This window comes from Candoia aspera, chromosome 2 (genome assembly GCF_035149785.1).
Source record: "Candoia aspera isolate rCanAsp1 chromosome 2, rCanAsp1.hap2, whole genome shotgun sequence".
Lineage (NCBI taxonomy): Eukaryota > Metazoa > Chordata > Lepidosauria > Squamata > Boidae > Candoia > Candoia aspera.
In genome coordinates this window covers 195092219-195114640 of record NC_086154.1, presented here as the reverse complement: position 1 = coordinate 195114640, position 22422 = coordinate 195092219, and the positions used below count along the sequence as shown (strand labels likewise).

General features: G+C 36.5%; 1 protein-coding gene across 2 annotated transcripts in view; it reads right to left on the bottom strand.

Annotated features, from left to right (window-relative positions):
• Positions 1-4305: 4305 nt before the first annotated feature.
• The window catches only part of PIP5K1B (phosphatidylinositol-4-phosphate 5-kinase type 1 beta), a 73313-nt gene continuing 55196 nt past the window's right edge, over positions 4306-22422 (bottom strand). For both annotated transcript variants that reach the window (XM_063295111.1, XM_063295113.1), the window contains 6 exons: positions 22261-22309; positions 21768-21852; positions 19701-19856; positions 18870-19014; positions 9677-9794; positions 4306-4969 (listed from right to left, as the gene is read on the bottom strand). In XM_063295111.1, the coding sequence (XP_063151181.1) occupies positions 4967-4969; positions 9677-9794; positions 18870-19014; positions 19701-19856; positions 21768-21852; positions 22261-22309 (556 nt within the window). In that variant the 3' untranslated portion in view covers positions 4306-4966. The remainder of the gene's footprint in view (positions 4970-9676; positions 9795-18869; positions 19015-19700; positions 19857-21767; positions 21853-22260; positions 22310-22422) is intronic.

Genomic DNA, 22422 nt, shown 5'->3' with positions numbered 1-22422 from the left:
TTCTGAGTGGCATAAGTACCTGTCAGAGTCTCCCAAAGAATCATGTACCAGACCAGTACTTCAGTATATCCTCCTGGCCACTCCTACCTGTTTTCCCCTGTTTTCCACAACTTTCCCAAATTGTGAGTAGATAGCACCTTGCCCAGTTCTCACCTGAATTTATCGTATTTATAGTGTGTTCATTTTTTAAATCTATTCAGTTGTGTATGATTCTTGGAGACTGCCTGGACAAATCCCTGCAGTTTTCTTGGCAAGGTCTTTTGGAAGTGGTTTGCCATTGTCTGCCTCCTAGGGCTGAGAGAGAGTGACTGGCCCAAGGTCACCCAGCTGGCTTCGTGCCCAAGGCAGGACTAGAACTCATGGTCTCCCGGTTTCCAGCCTGATGCCTTAACCACCACACCAAACTGGCTTTCAGTGTTTTCATAATGTTTTCATAATGACCCATTTATAATAGAGCTTAGGACTCAGCTAGTTGTAAAGTGTCCTCTTTTGCACATTCCTCTTCCACACATGCTCTTTGTCAGCCAGACTCTGTGTATGGGCAGGAATCTGGAATTTTCCACTGAGGGATTTTCCTCCAGGATGACACCCCCCTCCCAACAGTATGTGGGAATGACCTTGGAAGACAGGAGGAAGAGCTGCAGACTGGACAACCGGTTTGGTCTAGTGGTTAGGGCAACAGGCTAGAAACCAGGAGACAGAGAGTTCTAGTCCCACCTTAGGCATGAAAGCCGGCTGGGTGACCTTGGGCCAGTCATGCTCTCTCAGCCCAGCTCACCTCACAGGGTTGTTGTTGTGGAGAAAATAGGAGGAGGAAGGAGTACTACGTATGCTCCCCACCTTGAGTTATTTATAAAAATAATAAAGGTGGGATAGAAAAATAAATAAATGTAAAAGATTTCTCAGCCCACAGAAGGAAAGGAGGCATGGGAAGCATTTCAGAAGAGATCCTCCCAAGTTTTCCAGCCAGTAAAAGGAGAGGAGGGGAGATACACCTGCAAGATTCTGTTCATACAATCTTACAATAAAGATAGTACAATTAAATACTCATTTATTGTGCTTCTTGTGTGGACTACCTCAAAGGGCTAATATCCTACCTCCCCCCGAAATCTTGACAGTCCTTGCCAATTCTGTATAGCTGACAGACATGTCAGTAAATGGCTGCCTCTCTATTAAAGTATTAACATGTTGGTTTGTTCAGTTGAGAATTCTAATGGTACAGGAACATAGGAAGTTTCCACATACCAAACTATTTCTATGATTTAACTGAACATATTATTTTGTTCTCCACATCTGCAAAAGCATTTCCAACTTTGTGTGGGATTTGCTAGTGTTACAGTATAAGAGCACCATGTTCCATTCTCTACACTGAAATGTTTCAGAGAAATGTACAGCATGTTCCTCTCTACGCACCTCGGTGCTATGCTCCTGGATCCAGCTATCCTGTATATTTTTAGCAGGTGCATCCTTCTCTTCCCTCAGTTAAAATATGTGCATTTATGAGAACAAGTGACTCAGCAGTTGGCTGATCCTGGTTTTTGTATTTTGGGTTCTGGCAGTGCTTTGAGGGAAGCAGATAAGAAGACCAAAGAGGGTAGAGGGGGACACTGAGTGAAAAGAGCAAAAGAAAAGCCACCCAGTTTCTCCTTTCTAATTCTAATTGGCCTTAATTTGAAAACAGGAAGCATGAAGACTGCATTAGAGGCCTACGATAGCAAAGTAGGGCAGTGCAGAGCTTCAGTCTGGGAGGCAAAAAAATTCTCTGGAGCCTGTGGGATGTTCCCACAGTTCTTGTCAGCAACTTCTTGAAGCAGCTGCATTTTTTTTTTTTGGCATCGTGCAGCAGAGTGCAGCTGCAGTGCAATCCCAGGGAAAGATATTGTATATACGATGTACAGAAATGCAGACAAGTGCTGCTGCTGCGGCTTTGCATGCCCTGGAGCCCCTTTTTCACTTCCAAGTCTGCAGCACTGCACAACCTTCTGACCTAAATGCACGCAGTTCAAGTATGAAAACAATCCTTAGTTTTTGCAACAGCCCATGCTCACAAAACATCTAAAACCATAGCAAGCTGAACTGTGGTTTACTGAATTAGGCCAGTTGCTTTGAATCATAGAGAAACTGCCATCCCTCAGTTTATACAAGGCACTGACCCGCAAACTAGCCAGGCATGTTTTAACCAGTTCTTCACTGCAAAAACTACCTTTTTCAGAAAGGAGATTGTGAGGTGCAGTTGCTCATTCTGAATGTCAAATGCATCAGCTGGTGAAACAGTACCACTTCTTTAATGGGCTTGGACAATATTGAATATTCTTACAGAGGCAGAGAGGATGAGTCCATAATGCCTCTTGCACAGAACTTTAGATGTATACTTTATGCCATGATAAAAGCTGTGGATGCTGAATTAGATAAATTTGGAATAGCGTTATAGAAGAGGTAGATAAAGATATAAATTGAATAGCCAACACACTAATTGTGCCAAATAAAGATATTAATGAAATCTGTCTGTCAAGCTGAGGATAGTAAATAAAGACTGCAGTGAGGGAGTGCCAACCTGTACCAACAATAGACCAATATTTTGCATGCTATGCAAGGTGCAGAGATTTTTGCTAAATTAGTTGCCACTAAGGGTGCAGACTTCTGCAGGGTGCTATCTGGTATATGGATGTCGTTGTCTATGTGGCCACTGTTGGTATCTCTATGATAGACTGACAGCCGTTTCTGAGAGATTCCATAAAAGAACACAAAAGCAAAGAGCACTTTGGTCTTCAAGAAACGTTACAGGTCTTCCTTTGAATCAACTAACCGTGCCAAAGGTGATAGCGTTTTAATCACAAGCACTTGAGAAAAGTTCTATCTCAGCTGGAATGCTGTGAGGTAGTGATCCCTTCTCCTTCCGACATGGAGCCTCCTGCATTTCAGGATCCTGGGATCAGAGAGAGCAGCTCAGTGGAAGCCAGAAATCCTGATGTGAATTTCAATCAGATGATGAGAACCTGAAGTGGCAGAATTCAGATTTCATGGCAGATGTATGTAGTTTGAGGTGAGGTATTCTGTAGATGGTTTAGTCTGTTTTGTCTTTGGAATGGTAATATTCTATAATGTTAGAAGAGTTGGTTTATTACTATTTGTTTGTTTTTATCTAACAAAGGGAGGGATGTACTATAGTTCTACAAATCCCAGGAGACAGTACAGACAGACAGAGGAAGTTTGGAGAGATAAAATAGAGAACTGTGACAGTGCTTTGTCCACAGTAAAGCTGTTATATAATCCAAAAAGTTTCAGGTTACGATTCCTCTGCAATCTACAGTAAGAATCCTGTAAGAAAAAGCAGAACTACAGTATAAAATACAGAAAAGGTGCCATACCCTGGCTCACCATCATACTTTTTCAAAAGGGTTTTTAGATCAGAACAGTTTTAGGAAATGCAGTATCAGGTATGGTTACACTGATACTTTTTATATACATGCGTGTGCACATACATACGCACAAACTTAAATTACATGGACTAGTAGGCAAAATTGAGCACTTTACATACTTAAATATTTGTAAACTGTTAAATGAATTTTACATGGACTTTTTATTTACGCATGAATACAGTTTGGAAGAAATAAGCAAATGTAAGAGCTGGTCTGCAAGACAAGATTTCAGTGAGCAAAGTCAGAAATTCTCCCTCTTACATGAAAGAATATTTTCTAAGTCATAAAACCTTAGATCAAAGTGCCATGGAGAAAGGGTTATGCACAATCTGTTCTACTGATTCACATTTTATACTTCCCAATGGTCTTCTGTAAATGTTGCTTTTGAGATACTGTAGCTACAAGGAAAAACCTGTCTAGGCAGTGTTTGCATACTGTGGAAAATCTACCTATTTCTGGAATGCACATTGTAAACACAGCAACCCTCCGTGTTTCCATACATTTTGAAATGGTGTTTTTAAACTTCTTAAAATCCATATATTTCACTGTCCAGATTCGTAAGGCATTTTCAGAAAACTGAAGCTTGTGCTAGTTTCTTTAACATTAATCAAAAGTTCTTTATTTCCTCAAATGTAATGTCAGTTACACACTTGCTTCTCCATGAGAAATAAAACATGAAATCTGTTTTATTTTGGTTTTAGCATTCAGCTTTGCAATCATGTTCTGTGTAAAAAAACAGATTACAGAAATTCCCCTTTCTCATCCTATCTAATGTACTACAGCAAGCATTCTAGAAAATGGGATTTGATACAGAATAATGCATCCATTTAAGTTTAAAGACTCCCAACAATATTTATTTTGAGAACAAAATACTTTATTTGTCAATAAAACTATAGTTTACAGTAGAATATACTAAATAAATTATGTAATTTATCCTTTACAAGCAATATATCTAATCACAAATATTTCAAAGACAATATATGTACACAACATAAGGCTTTGTTATAAATAGCTTTTTTATTCACTAATAAACAGTGAAAATTTCTTTATAGAAGATAGTTTCCATAAAGTTATGTGCAGACATACTAACTCTTGTATGAAATTAACAGATGAGCAATCATAATTCTGGGGGAAGGGGAGAAAAGCAGAATTGATTTATAGAATAATCACCACTGTGAAGATGGCTCTTTAAATAGGAAAGGCAGATTAGATATTTTTGTCCTTGATCACTGAATACATGCAAATGAAAATATCACCTTCGAGTCCTGAAAAGACAATAGGAAAAGTCGAAGCAGCAGCTAAAAGGATGGAATATGCAAGGCTTCACAGCTCAGCAGGCAACAGCACGCCATAATAAATTGTGGAATGTTTCCCATTTCATCTGCTGAGCCTAGGGTTTTATGTCTATAGTTCAAGAACTGCCTGATGATTTCTAGAGAGCTCTGTTGATCAGGATTTTGTTTACCAGGCGTAGCAAAATTTTCCTCATAAATCTGGAGTGCAGAAAGTGCTTTTGTTAAAATATACTCATTTTCTTTCATGTTCTGTTACTGTAAAAGAAAAAAATGAAAACATTTTACAAAGAACAAAACCTAGTACAGTAGTCCATTTTCTTACTTAAATGTGTAAAGCTGGAAATGTTTTGCTGCCTTTGTATACTGCTTTTTGTCCTAGGATAGTTACCTGTCAGCCTTTCTGTAGTAACCAGAACCTTGGTCTAATAATCCTATTTATTATACATTAATGACAGCTACTGTACCTGCTACAGTGATATATTTTTCTTCTTCTAAAAACCCAAGATCGTACATTAGAAGCCCATTTTTGAATAATACTTCGGCAGTTAAAACTGAATCTCCAGTGGCACAATAATATTTGGGACATTTTTATGTTCTGCTCCCAACTGTTACATGTATGTTTGCCTGCCCATATCCCCTCTCCTTTTCTCTTCCTATCTCTCACTCTTTTTAGGTGGGTATTCCAGTTCAATTATACATGACCAAATCTACTGCAATCGCAAGTTAATTGGTACACAGGTGGATAGATGCTGAAAAAAAAAAGCTCCCTGAAATAAATGATCTTGCCCTATTTTCAATCTTTAGCAACAGAAATGTAAACTAATAATAAGATAAGAAACATGCTGCCTACAGTATATGCCTGCTGAATATTCCTGGTAGAAAACGTAAGTGGCTCAATATCAAACTGATAACGTATCACTCTTCATGTGATACACTTTATTAGAAAAACATGTCTGTGTATTTCAGGAAGGTAACATCTTTGAGTTGAAGGGCTGTCCTGCCCCCCCCGCCCCCCGGGAATTTTATGGGAGGACTGATTGTGGAGCCACAATATACTATCACACGCACAGTCGGAATTAAGATGCTAGAAAGTCTGGTCTCAAAGGCTGTTCCTTCTCCATCTATTTTTAGCAGTATCAGTGTTTCTCTTCTGCTTAGACAATAGCTTGTAAAAATTATACTAAACTTAAACTCTGTGAGGTCCAAACGTTTTACTATATGACTTCACATTAATTTTGTCATATTGGTATGAACTATATTAACATATTCAGTTTTAAATTAAACTTTGCACAGGTTTCTAATGTTTTTTAAAAAAATTCTAACTGCTACTCAAAACCATTTTATCTAAAAATCTTATAAACTAAAAACAAAACAAAAACGAAACGAAACAACCCTCCAGGCTATTTTTATAGGCTTACATGAACTTAATATCTCTGGTATAATCAATCTAACCATATTAACAGAGAAATAAATGTTGGGAAGTATGTTGAAAACCTAATGCTGCTAAAAAAATGTACTCAGCAACTATAGATTATACTCAGTTATACTGAAAATGTTGGTAACTATCCATGGTTCCTGGCATGAGGCATAGAGTACATATTGTGCAGCATAATTAGGTAATACATGATACTGATGATGAGAGTGCACAACACATTATTTACTAACTGCACATGAATAGCAGTATTGTGGTACTCATTAGAGCAACCCTTCCCAGCCTGGCATCCTTCAGATATGTTGGGACTACAGTTCATAGGGAATGCAGTCCTAACACACGTGGAGGCTGCAAGGTTGAAGATACTGTGCCACTGCGTAAAGCCCATAAAAGTGTAGAATTGTGTTAATTATACAGTTAATTATACAGCCATCTGCAATGGAAGTACTCAGTAGATTGGAGAAGCTATCAGTATCCTACAAGTAATGCAAAATACACTTTTCCAAACTCACATATCCAAACTCACATATCTGAAGTCATGTAGGATGGCAATATTTTAAAGGTCTCTAAATCAGTGCAATATCAGAGATAGATCCTTTCTCTTTCAGAGAGGCTGCTGAGATACGTATTAGAAAGCACATGTCAATCTAGATTTTTATCTCAGCATCTTCTGGAGATTGTGAAGCTAAAGTGTTATGTAAAGGAAGCAGTGATGAAGCCTGGAAAATCCTAAGTGAGAATGTATATATTGTTCAGCAAGGCAAGAAATTAGACAAAGAGAGAATTATCTGTTGTCCCTATCTTCATATACAAGAGAAAAAGATGTGGGTTTACTGTTCAAATCTAAGGCCTTATTAGCCGGTATTCTCACTTTTATATTACCTATTAATTACATGAAGGCAAAGACAGCTGGAATTGTGCTAGTAGGTTATTATATAGCTAACAGATCATGTTGGTGATTAAGATTTTCTTCAGAATCTCTTGTATTAGATTTATTCCCATGCTTTAAAACTGGGAATCATATTTTTGTGACCCATAATTTTTCCCATTTAAATGTAAAACAGGTACTGTAAATGTTTTATATTTAAAAAGTTTATAAAGCTTCATGGGCACAGTTGATCTATAGTGCAGTTAAATTTACAAATCTAAAAAGATTTTTTAAACTGAACTTATGTAGCTGATAGTTGTGATAATTGGCAGTACATTATTGTATTGTTCTGAACTCCCCTGGCAAATACAAAGTTAGAAGTTTCATACATACATATACTGTATATGAATGCCCAGTCAAGTCAAATAAAAGATTCCTATGCTATTTTATCAGCAATAGGTGGCAGCATTGTGTTTTGAAAAGATAATATGAAACTTGTTTACTGTTTCTTTGAAGACTTAAATATACTAGTTTTGGCAGTAACATTAATTCATGTAACAAAATAGTTGCAATGCTGATTTTAATACCATCATGCTAAATAACTGGTAAGATATTAATGGTAACATTATAATTGAATTATTCCATGCTCTGCACAAAATTATTAGATTTAACACATGCAAGATTTGACCTTATCAGGTGTGGGAAGTCCCAACACGGAGCAGGTCTGGGAAACTGTTCACAGAATATAGCCAGTAATCATCAGGATTAAGCTCTGTTAAAAATCTGCTCATTCTTATTTAGTCTATCAATACCTCCAGTAGTGATACATATCACAGGCAGTGACCACAGAACGTGATCAAAAGGCACTGAGATTCTATGCTAGGCCATATTCTGGCATTCCACATCTGATGGCACTGAATATTTTATTTTTGTTTAACTTTTCACTTCATGTTCTTTTTTTCCCCTCCCTGTATGTTTTGAATTTATTGTGGGTTATCTTGCATTCATGTACAAAGATGCTCATAACGAAAAGATACTAAATCATCTTAGAATAAAGTTTTACTTTAAAATGAAAGCAGAGATTCTAACAGAATCTTGGCTGCTTGGGTCAAGCTTTTCACTGAGAGTAACTAGGGTGCCTGTGTATATGAATGCTAACTCTTGGACAAAAAAGCAAAAACAAAGACTGTTTATTGGTGATTTCCACTTTTTGTTGCTTTGCTACAGACATTGATTCAAGAAGAGGCTGCTGTATTTATTCTCAAAAGTAATAGACTCACAAACAGTTCACTTCTCAAAACGAATCACTAAAGTTCAACAGAGTGCTTGTGGTGCATAACAGACATAAAAATATACTAATACTTAGACCTTCTCTCTCTCTCTCTCTCCCCCCACACCTTTCTCTCTCTCTCCCCAAATGACAAAAAAGAAATGCTACAGAAGAAGCATTTACCCACTTTTACTACACACACACAGACATATATGTAAGTTCAGTAAGAGAGGCCCAGAGTTAAAGCAGCTGATAGAGTAGATTTGCAGTTAAGTAACAAGCTGTATTTATTCTGAGTACTGTAGTTAAAATCAGCCAAATCTAGAACATTAAAGCTGTACTTCCTGAGCAGAACACTGTACTATGCTATCTTTCTACAGTTCCCCTGCAGGAAACTGTTAAGGTTAATAAAAATTAAAAATGGATTCAAATGTCCTGACATCTGCCATATTGAATATGGAGGTAATGCTGACATAGGCAGTTGCTGGAAGCTGCTCTGACATTATTCATAACAGTTCCCCCTGCATAGAATCTGCACCATTTTTTTTTAAAGATGTATTTTATTTCTTAAAATATAGTAACTTTAGTACCGAGACACATTTTACTATTGGGTACAATCCTAAAACAGGATTATTTATAATAGTATTCCCAAACATGATCTATTTTAATCAATATATGAATGAAAATGAAGGAGTCTTGGTAACTAACAGAACAATCTGTTAGAATAACCAGTTTGCTAATTCAATCACAGCTACGAAAGCTACAAAGAGAAAATGTTGCTCCCCAAATGGTCACACAGTTTCAAGCTGACCCATGGCCTTCTTCATTGCTGGGACCTTTGAAGCACAAAGACTGTGTATTATGCAATCAGTGGAGACCATCAAAAGTGACTTCCAACCTGTGGTTCATCCCCCCATGTTTAAGACTCGTCACTTAAAAACATCTGAGAGTTGACAAGTCAGCAAGGTGCTGTTACTGCAGCTTAATGCTAACCTAAGCTGCACAGGGAATAAGAAGTGCTCGGGGGGCAAGAGTTGGGTGGTGGGATGAAGCAAGAGTTCCCACTTGGGGGAACAGAATTGCCCATGCTTTGCAAACCATTGAAAACCATTTACCTGAACCGAAAATAAATCCACTACCAAACAAGGATGTAAACACCACATATGGAGGTGCTCCGAATTAGAGCAATCCTGCATTATCAATTTTGTAAAAATAGAAAGAGATAAATTGGTAAATTCTTTAAATTTTCTATATTATGGAAAGGTATACTTAAGAATGAAATACTTACACTATACATGAGCAGATTACAACACACAATGATTCAAAGTCAAGTTGAAATATAAACACTTCAAAAATTAATAAAAATACAAGTAACATTATTGGATAACTTACTAAATATACATCCAGGACAGAAGCATTATCAGTCTCAGTTTCCACCGTGCTCTGTTCTGAAGTCAAGCAGATCGCACTGTCTTCTAAAGTGAATGTTGAACTTGAAGGCAATCCTTTACTGGATAGAAAAAGAATATACAATGAACATTAATAAAATGAAGAACCATTTTGGCCTTCACATTTGTCAAGCTCTGGTTAATGCTGGGTTGCCATGCAACTGTACCAAAAGATTATTTAATCAAAGCCCCCTTCAGCATCCAGAAACTTGTCAGGCCTCAGTGCTGCAGTATTCTGGCTGCTACTTGCAGCAGAAGAAAACTTATGAGAGGCCTGGACAAAAGATCATAACAAGTTTAGGCAGAAGAATGCTTGGAGATTAGCATAATACAGTTGTGGCAATTAAGAAGGATTTATATGAGTGCTGCGGAACAGTTCTCCAGCTTTTTCTCCATAAACACAATCTCCTGACTTTTGATTTCATGATATATTTCTAGCATGCATTATATTAAAATATGTAACAGGAACAAGAGGAGTATTCTTTTGTATAATAAAAAACCCTGCCTAATTATACATCTTCATTAGATTCCAACGCTACACAAACAACCTCCCCACATTACTTGGGGGAAAAACTGGTCAGGTATAAATTACTGTTTGTAGAGTTGTTTAAAAATAAATTCAATGTACTTATACATCACGATTTCCAAGTCAGCAGCCTAATGGCATTTCTGCATTCTTTGTCTGTTTATACACATGACATCTACAGACAACTTAGGAGCTGTTAAGTTGTTATTGTTATTTGGAAACAGGAAAAGCAAAACCTGATACACCCATAGAATGAGGCAGGGTCCAGAGTGAGTGATATGTCATGGCTTTTCCTGTTTGATTCATCTCATGCTATAAATATATTATTACAGCTGTGACTATATAATCTGTAACATTAAAGAGTTTATTCATGTGTTTTACACAGATTTTACAGCCATTAGTAATTCAAAGAAATAAAAATAAACAGTAACATTTCCATAAAAAGCTGAAGGCTGTAGACACCTTCTATCAAAATAGGAAGGGAAGTACTCCTATAACATATTACATCTGAATGAGAACGAAGGCAGTTCAGGCATCTTTATATCCACAAGACTAGTCTGGTTTCACAGATAAATTACTATGGCTTGAGCAAGATTCCTATTCATGTATGAGACACTTCACCAGAGCAGGCCACAGCTTCATCATGCTTTAAGAATGCAGGGGTTCATAAGCTCAAGCCCAAAGATACAGGGCAGGGCTGAAACATTTATTTCTGCAGGGCTAAAAGCCAACAACTGTGGCACAAGAGGGCTTTAGAAGCCATTATTTCTGGACAGACACTGCTGGAAATATTGCTGGCTTCCAACCACCCATGTTTCTGACTTGCCCTTGTTTGCTGAAGCCGTGGATTCTTGAGCTGCTCTCTACTGGATGCCTCATCTATGAATGTTGACCTAACTTCTAAGCTTACTGTGAATTACTGTTTTTTTTGTATTTCAGGTTATTTATCAGTTTGCTTCCGAACACCTTAGTCATGTCTGAGAAAAGATGGGGAGAATGTTACCAGTGCCACCTTAATTATAGCACCATCATAAGCAGTTATATTCATTTCTTTGTTAGAACTGTATCCCACTTTTTCCCAAAAGAGCTCACAGCACTCCTTTCTCCACATTTTTCCCATGCAACACTTATTTGAGATAGGTTAGCCTGAGAGCTAGAGACTCATCCAAAGTCACTTAGGTCACTGAATATGAACTTGAACCCAGACCTTCACAGTTCTAATTCAAATTCTTAAGAACTACAGAGTACTGGACCTCCTGTTTTTAAATGTTGTTTTAATAGTTGTTATAACTTGCCCCAATCCCCAAAGGCTATGGGGGAGTACCAAATACAAGCAAAAAGAAAAACATCATATTGACAATAAAATCCAGTCCAAAGACTATGATAGATACCTTCAATCAAAAGAGTTGTGGCCAAAATCCCACTGAGGTAAAACCCCAAATGGGGGCTGCACATATTTCTTATCTTCTACACATCCCAAGTACCTCACGAGAATGGGGGACTCTCAATAGGTATTCTCTAGATGATCAAATTGGATATGCAGATTTGATTCTGTTGCCTGTTATAGGAATGTCTATTTCAAGAATCCTAAAGTCATTTGTAAATTTCCTCCTAAATTGCCCCATTAAGAAGCTCAATATGTTATAAATAAATTAAATAGCCATCTCACAGTTAAGGGAGATGAGAAGCTATCTCTCTCTCTCTCTCTCTCTCTATATATATATATATGAAAGCAAGCAACTTCTTTAGTTGTTCAAAGTAATAACTTTGTCTTTTGAAGGCAAAGGAGAACAGACACGCTACCCCTTAATGTGACTTGTTTAGCCAACAACTATAAGAATAAAGCAATCAGACCTGTCTTCCATAATAACTTAAATTCTGAAAGTGAACAACAAAATAGTGTTTCCATTGTGCTCACCTGTACACTGAGCGCAACAATTGCGCAGGAGTAGATGGTATCTATAATAGGTAGCTGGAGAACACGTATTATAAGGTTAAAGCACCTGTATCCTTCTGGTCTATAAAAAACTATTTCTGAGCATACATTGATCAAAACTAATTCTTACAGTCAAGTTTGTTTATTTCATGAAGTACACATAGTCAAAGATATAAATGACCCATACCTATTCTTAATTTGAATTTCAATTATTATTGGTTAATTATTTTAAATAGTATGTTTAGTAAGTCTGGAAATACATCTCCAAGAAATAATGTTTTTGTTCCTATGTAGGTGCTTAGATAAAATACCAATGGAGAATATCTAGGTTTCATTACCTACAGCAGACATATTGACAGAGATCAATTTCAGAATTTAAATTTGCATGGTAAAATGATGTGATACCATTACATCATGTAAATATATGTATATTCCATGACACCATGCAAATATATCTTGCCCATCATGACAAGACATGAATTACTACTGTTTCCTACAACATTTAATACTATCAAATCCATCCAATTCAGTTCAGTTTAACCAATGAAATACCCATGTATATTTCCAGAAAATGGTTGAGACAAGATACTAACTCTGTACTAATGACAACCGGTTCTTCCAAGGTTATTATTTCAAAGGAATATTTACTTTTCTTCCTTAGAACAGCTTGATAATAATTTCTTTTCCCAGAGAACTTAGAAAATTGGTGTTCTGCTGAAATAAACTCAGGCTTTTTGGAAATATTTTTCACAATGCTGACAATACCTCACTTTTCAAATGACTTTTTGGCACAGCCATTCACCTGTTTTGATCTCACTTGTTCTCAGGGGCAGCATCACGCTGGCACCTAAGTTCAAAATATTATTAATTTCTCCCCTCATGTGGCTTTGATCGTTCCCATGATGAGCCCACAAAGAAACCAGATGCTACAACAGTGAAGGAGCGGAGAAGAATGAACCATAAAAGAGTAAAAAGTTGGATGAATAACACTGCCCTGAAAATAACCCTATGCTTTCTTGCAGAAAATAAGGTGCACTCCAATAAACTTAATATAATTTTGTAGTATGGATGGTGCTCTGTAGGCAAACCCATTTTAGTGTGGTTGTGTAGCTGGTAAAAAAATCTATCTATTCCCCTTAGAATAACTTCTTGTGTATCCACCATGGCTCTTCTGCAAAAGTTACCTAAATGCAGGTATAATCTATGCCCACAATCATATTTATAAATCATGCAGAAATATATTTTGTTGCAATTATGTACTTTCAGAACCATCTCAAATACATGATTACATATAGTATATACAAAATACAACACACTACTATTTTCCCTTAAACTGTTGCTGTGAATAACCTGGTGAAAGATTAACTGTTGCTAACACTTAAAGTCTCAAGTCTAACAAGTTTTTTCTTAACACAAGAATACTGTATCTTTACTGGATAAAACCATCCCTATGTAAGCATGACATATTGTCAGTTACAAAAAAGCTACACAGAAGTCCTAGAAGCTGATACTTTTATGTATAGATTTCAACATGCAAGCAGTGTTGAAGAGTTGCTGTCCTATGTAAAATTGTGCTGTGACATCCATCCATCCATCCATCCATCCATCCATCCATCCATCCATCCATCCATCCATCAAATTTGTCACCGCCCATCTCCCCCCACTGGAGGGACTTAGGGCAGTTTACAACAAAATAATAAACAAACAATAAATATATAATAAAATTCCAATATAAAATGCACTATAAAACAATTTAACAAAGCTACTAAATATAAATAAAATCCAGATGGCATCAATGAAAGGTGAGCTACTCATAAATACAGTGCAACTGTCTGCAGTAGGAGCTGTTACATAGAAACAAATGCTTAAATGTGAGCCAGAATCCTGCATTATACAATCGCGGGTCCTCATATGTGGAATTCTACACACAAACATATCACCAGAACAAGGTTACTATGTCATTAGAACAGCCTATGGCTATGAACCTATATTTATATTACAATCATTCTTCTGCAAAACACTGCAGTTGTTACCAGAAAATAAGTGGAACGGATACTTCTAATATATTTTCTGCCTTAGAGCAAAATTGATTGAAATTAGAGGTTCTTTTGTGTTACCAAATCTAGGTTTATTGCAGAAGCATGTCTACATTATAGATATTTATGGGGGACACTGAATACCGCCTACTCCAAACAGCAGCCTGACCTGTTAGAACTACGGGATGAAACTGCTGCAAATCCCACATTTTCAAGAGGCTCGGGGAGCTGAACCAAGGAAGCAGTGCTTTTCTGTGGCAGCATAAACACTGTGGAACACCCTGCTGGTGGAGATCAAACTATACTCCTCCCTGATTTTTTAGAAATTGTGGAAAACAGAATTGTTTTGGAGCGCTTTCCCCTGAGCATATATATGATGCCATTTTTACTTTTATTTTTGTGTTCTTTCTGGCTGATTGTTGCTGATGTCATTTGTTACGTTCCTGTAGGGTTTTAAGTGTGACCACTGATGTTTTAAATTTTTTCTATTTATATTCCATATAAGCCATGAAGAAACATTTTGATTGCGGCGGGGCGGAAATGTGTTAAATTTCCCTCACAGAATGTGTCCAAAAACATTGCTTCCAGGTCCACAGGTCTTGGGCAATTAGAGTAATTAAGTCATTTGATCTGTGTCGTAACTAAATTTCACTTAGAAACCCTAGCTTATTTAATAATTTATATATGTTTTGCATTCTGTGGTATAGACAAGCCATTGAACCGCTCTGATTTGCTATGCAGAATGCTAAAACTGGGTATTTCAACAGGTTGAAAACAGACCTAAAGAAGTTATAGCATTTTCTTTCATGTATAATATATTATTCAAAAACGGTATATTATTTTTTAAAGTTCAACAACTTAATCTATTTATTCTCTCACTGTATTTAGCTGCTGTTAGTTAGTGAGAACAGAATGAAAATTTGAGAGAATTACACCCCCTTCCAAGAAACCATAAAACCATCTTCAAGTTGGTTCCAAACTTTGAGGGTGGGATTTTTGTTGGAACATTCAACCTAATCAACAAATTGATTTACATTTAAATCTTTCTGATGGCTTAAACATTTTAAAAATATATTTCAAGAACCTTGATCTTGTTGCTTTTTTTTTTTTTTTGGTAAGTACTTGCTTTCAGCTCATACCAGCTATTTTGATTAATGAATATATCTAATTATGATGGTTCAGTAAATTTATGCATAGGAATTCCAGAGATGGAATACTTCCCATATTCTCTGTGTTGCTCATAATACTCTGAACCACGTTCTTCACTGCTATTTTGGCATTCCTGGTATCAAGAACTGGTCTAGGAAAGTTAGCATAAGCATTCTCTTTATGCCCTGTTGACAACTTTGAGAATCTCCACAAAACTATTTAGAATGAGCAAATGATTGCAGTAATTATCCTTTCATTTGAACTTTCTGATATGATCATTATGCTGTTCATTTTTTAAATTTAGTAATTCTATTTTCTAAAATTTCTAAAATTTCCTATTTTAAAAAATTATCTGTAACTTAGATAACTTAGAAATAAGCTAGTATCTGGTTTTCTAACCACCAAGAGAACTTTTTTGCTTTCTGGAATGCAAAAAAGTATTCCTTAAACCAAGCTTGACTCTTGACTTCTTGTGATTACACGGATGTACCAAAGTTGTGTTCTTGGCAACAATATGAAAATAATTGTTTTTATTTCCCAGTGTAGTCTACAGCCCGGGAATCTCCTGTTGGCTTCCTATTCCAATAATAAACAAGCCCAATTCTGTTTAGTTTTTCAAGATTAAGTAAGATTACTTGGTACTGCCACCTACTGTGATATTGCAGCAAGGCCCCACTCAAAGGTGAAATGTTGCACCCAGCCCCCCGAAATCTGTGTCTTCTTTTTGTGGGCATCATGCTTGGCTGTCATTTCAGCCTGCTCTCAGCACTGAAATCCCATACAGTAGCTGCTACAGAGATTCTGTCTCAACCAGTTCAAGAAAACAAATCTTAGACTTTTTCCTGTTTAGCGGCTTAAACAGGTTATGCTTATAATGTATTAATGTTCATTTCAAAGCTTGTTAAACAATTAGATTTCATCAAACACACTGCATGTAATCATGATTTGGGTATTAAAGTGAATCATAATAAAATAAAATGTCTGCTGACCCCCACCCCCCAATCATGTTTGTAAAAAGTAGTCATGTAGGTTGGAGTAAGAGGTGTGGGGATTCCCCAGGGCAATCTCATTACTTTCTCTATGATGATGGTAACATGCAACAATGTATGTTGCCCTATCCTATCCAACACAATTGCTCTTTCCAGAACAGCTGAAAAACCACTATGGTAAGTACAGTATGAATCAGCTATGCTCTACGTAATCCAACAAACTGATGGACAGTGGAGTCAGGAAGAATATTCCATCTTAAGGAATGTGAATATCCAGCTGTATTTCATCTATGCCCCTCTTTCAAAGTTAAAGGGCTAGTGATATAAACTTCTGATGCCTATACCCTATAGGACAGGGTTTCCCAAACTGTGAGGGGTACCTCCCTTAGAGAGATGCAGACAGGGTCCAGGGGAGATGTTAAGAACCTTTTAGTTGTATATTGTTACAATAAATCCACCTTTCCCAAAATACTAGTTTCAAGTAAGTAACATGGTGGTGATGAAGGCACAAACTTTAATTTTTAATTTTTTATGCCTTTATTAAAAATAAAGTTTCACTGTATTGTTTTCATTGTTCATTCGTTTTCATTTTGGTGTTTGGATTTTTAAGGGGAGTGTGTACTTTAAGATTACATTATAGGGAGGTGTGATAGCAAAAAGTTTAGAAACCCCTGCTATAGGGTATCTGTAGTTACTACAAACATAAATGCTTCCTTCATTACAGGTTAGAATCTTTTAGTAGATATCTACCAGATTACTGCATTAGCATATTGGCCATCTCTATCCTGGTGCTTTTCAGATGCCTGGAACTAAAGCTCCTATAATTCCAAGCCAGCATCTCCTGCCTCCTGCTAATGTATTTATTTTCTTGCTTTCATTGTCAGAATAGCCCTGGAGTTGCAAAACAATGGCTTTTCTCTTTATATGTAGCAATGTATTCTACTCTGTATTTTAATTATGGATATTTAATTAAAAATGCCAGTTGCTCCAAATTAACAGAGACTGTAGATGAAAATTATTACAATTTACATTCCATGTTTCTGCCCAGATGGCAGAATGTAAGTCATAGCTATTATCACCACCACCACCACCACCTTCTTTATACAAAAGAAAGGTAATTCTGATAGTGGAAACAACCAAGTAGTCCACTTGGAGAATGAAGACAGAGGTTTGTGTGATGTTCGCTGCCTTGAATTGACCAATTTTTTTTTATATGGTGGGATAAAATAACAACAACAATAACATAGTTACAGATATGAAGAATAGATAGTTTTTACTCCTTGCTCATCCTGCTTCAGAAACGTTTAACTATATAGTTTATTTTATGTTGGTAATATATTCTGTAATAGAAAAGTTTCATTTTAAAAAGCAAAAATAAGGCTTGATATATAACATTTATTTAGACCACTTTTCCTCATCCAAAAGTAACACTGCAGTCTCTTTTCAAAGGCAGCTTTCCAGAAAGTCTTGCTGCATTTAGAAGAACAAGTTTTAATGTAAGCAGAAAAAGACTGACATGAAGTTAGCTCATCTCCTAACAGGGATACCAGCACCTTAATAGGTTTGAAGTTACTGAAGACAAACCTGACATGAAACCCCAAAACTTTTCAATTACCTTCACCTAAATCGAAGAGAAGGAAAAAAGAGATAGTCCATTCTTCAGTTACTTCAAGAGAAAATACCAAGGTTTTCAAACATTTCAAACTCCCAGCAAACCACATGACAGGACAGGAAAGTATGGAGCATAATATTCTTAATTCCCAAGCAGAATAATAAAGCCGGGATAGAAAATAAACAAACAAAAATAACAAACTCTATTTTTAAAATTTATTTTCTGTTCTATAAAAGCTAAATTTAAGTTGTAGTTTAGGAGATTTCTGAAGCATCTTTGTACTATAGCTAGAGGAGGGGGAAAAAGCTGAGAACTTGATACTAACCAATACAGGGAGCAAAATAAAACATAGGCTGCAATGATATGTACACTTACTTGGGAAGAATTACCTTGAACTCTGTGGGGCTTAATTTGAATAGACAGATACATAAAGGCATTAAGGTTCAGAAGCCTAGTGAGGACCCAAGTGCAGGACCCTGCACTGATTGAGATGCTACAGAGCCGAAAAAGCTAGTGTGAGAATAAGAAGTCTAGCAGCTTTTACCGAAACTATAAGCAGATACTTATTGTACCACCTTCCCAAAACAGACAAGTCTCATCTCATTTGCACCTAAAAACCACATGAAAACGGATCAGTTTTGCAGCAATAGATTGGTTAAAAGTTTCTCATCTGAAAGTGAAGTGCTCACTGGTTACATTCGCACTGTAATTGTAGCCTTTAATAAACACTACTAATCAGATTCTGAGAGACTTACTCTTTGGATTAACTGTTTCCAGTCTAGGTTGCTAGGAGGGAAGTGTGACAGCTAATTATTTTGGGATCCTGGCAAGGTGAGAAGAAACTAATCCATCCTTCTATACTATGGTACAAACTGAATATTCAGATTACCTGTTAGAATAAAACCTAGTTCCATCATGTTGATAATGGTCATCTAAATAGAGAGAAGAAGAAGAAATCGTGGTCGCTAAAGAAGCTGCTTCAAACAGAGATGCTGTGCTTGGCACTAAATCTGGATGATGTCGGGAGGCTAATACTGTACAGGAGAAAAGGGGGAAAAAATGTCATTCCTGCGGAGAAATTAGTACAGGTAAAAGTTACAGGCTTACATGCAATGAAAACACACAAACAAGGTAAACAAAGGCTGTGTAGCTTCATTAAATGGTGGTTTTTAAAATTATGGATGAATATCGTGGCTGTGTATGCCTTCCTTCTTTTTAACCCCTTGTTTCATTCTGCCTTTGAAACAAAGATCTTGATGTACATTAAGACAATACTCAGACTTAATGCATATTAACTCAGGGTTTTTTTAGGTAACCTGCTATTCTTTATCATTATTCTCCAAGAAGAGCTTAAAATGTTTTTCCTCTTGTTTTAAATGAGAGGTACACAACTATTTCAGGTCAAGGATTGCATTTGAGCTTTGGCTGATGTAGCAAGGGGTTCATCTGAAAGAAGCAGGCAAGTCTAGCATAAAAGCTACACTTAAGGTAATTTGATTAAATGTACGTATAATTCAATACAATTAATATTACTTTTCAGAAGTATTAAAATTACTTTGACAACGTTTGAAGGGATTCTTAGGGGTATACTTAGGGGTTTGGGGGTCTTCATTATTCACTGTTCTTCTGGAATGTCAGACTGTCCTGTTCTAAAGCTATCACTTTTTTCTTTAAGCAGAAGAATGGAATCTAGAACATCTTAGGTTCTACTGAAAATTACCTTCTTCATCAAGACTACAGTAACTTTGTCCTTCCGTGAGTAAATCATGCTTTTCATCTTTCCAGTCTTGGCTAACTACTGACATAAATTCTTGTGATGTAGCTTTCAGAGCAGCAATGGAATTGCATCGTTTCTTGGAAGGAGAAGACTTCAAAGCTGGATTTTAAAAGAGACATAATGAAAGTAATGTAAATATAGACTGCTTTTATAGCCAACTTTCCATTATGATGCAAACCCTTACATAGGTCTTCCTTTTGCTGACTGTCCCCAAAGAGGCTTGAACAGATTACTCAAATAACTGCCATTTTCTTAAATATGACACAATAATTCGTCTTCAGAAAAATCCACAATATATGCCAGAATAAATCTGAGAAATAACTTTTAGTTATTGGTTAATAAAACTTGAACTTGACTTTTAAATGGCAAGGAGTTACTAAGAGGCTAAGTAGCGGTTATAATAATGAATATCATTTGTTCAATTTTTGTATCTGGCACGTATTTTACAAGAGAAATAACTATATGGCTCTACAGACAAAAATTCCTTTGCAAATAAAGTTATAAAGGAACAAAACAGATTCAAAGTATGATCCAAAGTAAAATTCAAACTATAGTGCACTATTCTGGATAGCCAAAATGATTTAAGAACTTCAGTGTGAAGTTTAATGTGATGAGCTACAATATTCATATTTTGTAATAAGATAAAATAGTCATCTGTACTTATGTTATCTGCATCTAAAGATCTGTACCAGGTGACAAGGTTGTATTGTGCTGCTCCTCTAGAAAGAGCATTCCAATGAATGTTAAGTGATAGCCACAGGGCACAAGATATTGAACCCAGGCTCTCCCATACCCCATCCAGCCTGCATCTCCTGCTCATTCAAGAAATGCTAAGTTCAAATGCATGCTTCTTCTTTAAAGAGAGTGGACAGAGAAATGGGTGGCATGAACAGGATTATTTTCCATACCAGCCTGACTAGTATAATATCTGGCACACACATAGTTATGGAGTAAAACAGGGGTCTGTTAGAATTTAAAGGGAATTCCTATACTGTCTTGTGTGCAATGTAGTATGTAAACAATCTCAAAGCCCATCAATAATGTTTTCCATGTTTTATAATACCCATTACACTGAATTTTATAAGCATTTAGATCTAGATTTGTAAATAAGTGTTTAGATCACACACTATTAATTGCTCTAGCCGTAAAATTTCAAAATGGTATAATCAGAATACTAAAGAAAATACAGCCACAAAATACTAGAATCAAGATACAAAGGGCTGTGTACAATCCAACTATTGAAAACCGTTTATCTGCAGTGCCTTGGGGGAATTCCACGCTCCAATCTGTTCCACAGAGTGAACTGACTTCCCCTGCAACATATATACACATAATTCAGTCAATGACATCAGTTTGGGTGCATGCAATCAAGCCAGGGTGCAGCTTCCTTTTGCTCCAGTCACATGTCCTTCAATAAAGAAATTCCATTTGCAACTATCAAGCATCACTGCAGAAGTAGTTGAGTTTTGCTTTGATCTGTATTACTGTTCAATAGCTGGGCAAAGATTGACTGAAACATCTCTGTTTACCTATTGACTAGAAGACCAGTTGTAATTAGCTACTGGTTTTCTGCAAGCACTGAAAATTCATAGCCTAGAGGTACCCAGTGGTCCTGAATACTTTAATAGACCAGAACTGTCCTCTCAAGGACTACTCCATTGCAAATTTGAAATTAGGAACTTGAGCAACAGAAAGCACCATTGTCTAGAGCTTAAGTATATAAGACATGAACCCCTGTTAATCAGAACAAAACTCCATCTAATCCAGGATCCATTTTGTTTTGCAACAGGCAGTTTAGGAGTTTCCAAGAAGCCAACATCAGAGGCTTTTTGCTGTCCGCCTTAGCAGCATGCTTACAACATCAGCATGTACCAATTATATTTTATTTTGTACTGACAATCCAACCTGAGAAATTAAGTCATCATGCAGAGGTTATTTTCAAGTGATCCCTCTAGAAAAAAGGTAATGAGAAGAGTGGCTTAAGTTTGTTAATAATATGGTGGTACCTACTCTGATTTTTTTTGAATACTCTGGTACTCATAAACTTTAAAAATCTGTCAGCATAAAAACTTGGTCGATGGACTGAAACTGTGTCCTACAAGGGGAAAAAAAAAAGCTTTGTCAGTAAGAAAAATGGGGGGGGGATTTATAATGTACAGATCAAACATGAAACTAAAATTGTTTTCTTTTCACTGTTGACTTTTACTTGGCAAATTCTCAGCATGCCAATACTTAGGGAATACCACATCCATCAAAAAAAATTACAAGAGTACTTTGAAGGATATTCAGCAATGACTTGAGAGTTACTAAGGTGACTCTCCAGTTCCTGACACACCCATAAAGAAAAGACATTCCATATATAGTCGTTTAAATAGATGGCAAAGTCCTAAGCACAAAATAGATGCAGATCTTATTGCTAAACAGAAGAGAGGAGGGAAAGAGAGGAGTTTTCCACATCACATGAACCACTGACATATTTCTAAAAACCATCAAGATGACTTACTCCATCATAAACGAGTGCTTTCCAAGAATGCTCCAACTTCTTTATTAACCTGATGAAGATATACCACAAAAAGGAGTTTAGTAAACAATTATCACTCACCTTAGAACAGTATCACTTTAACTGAATCACTGCACAGAAAGCAAGAAACATTATTTTAAATTT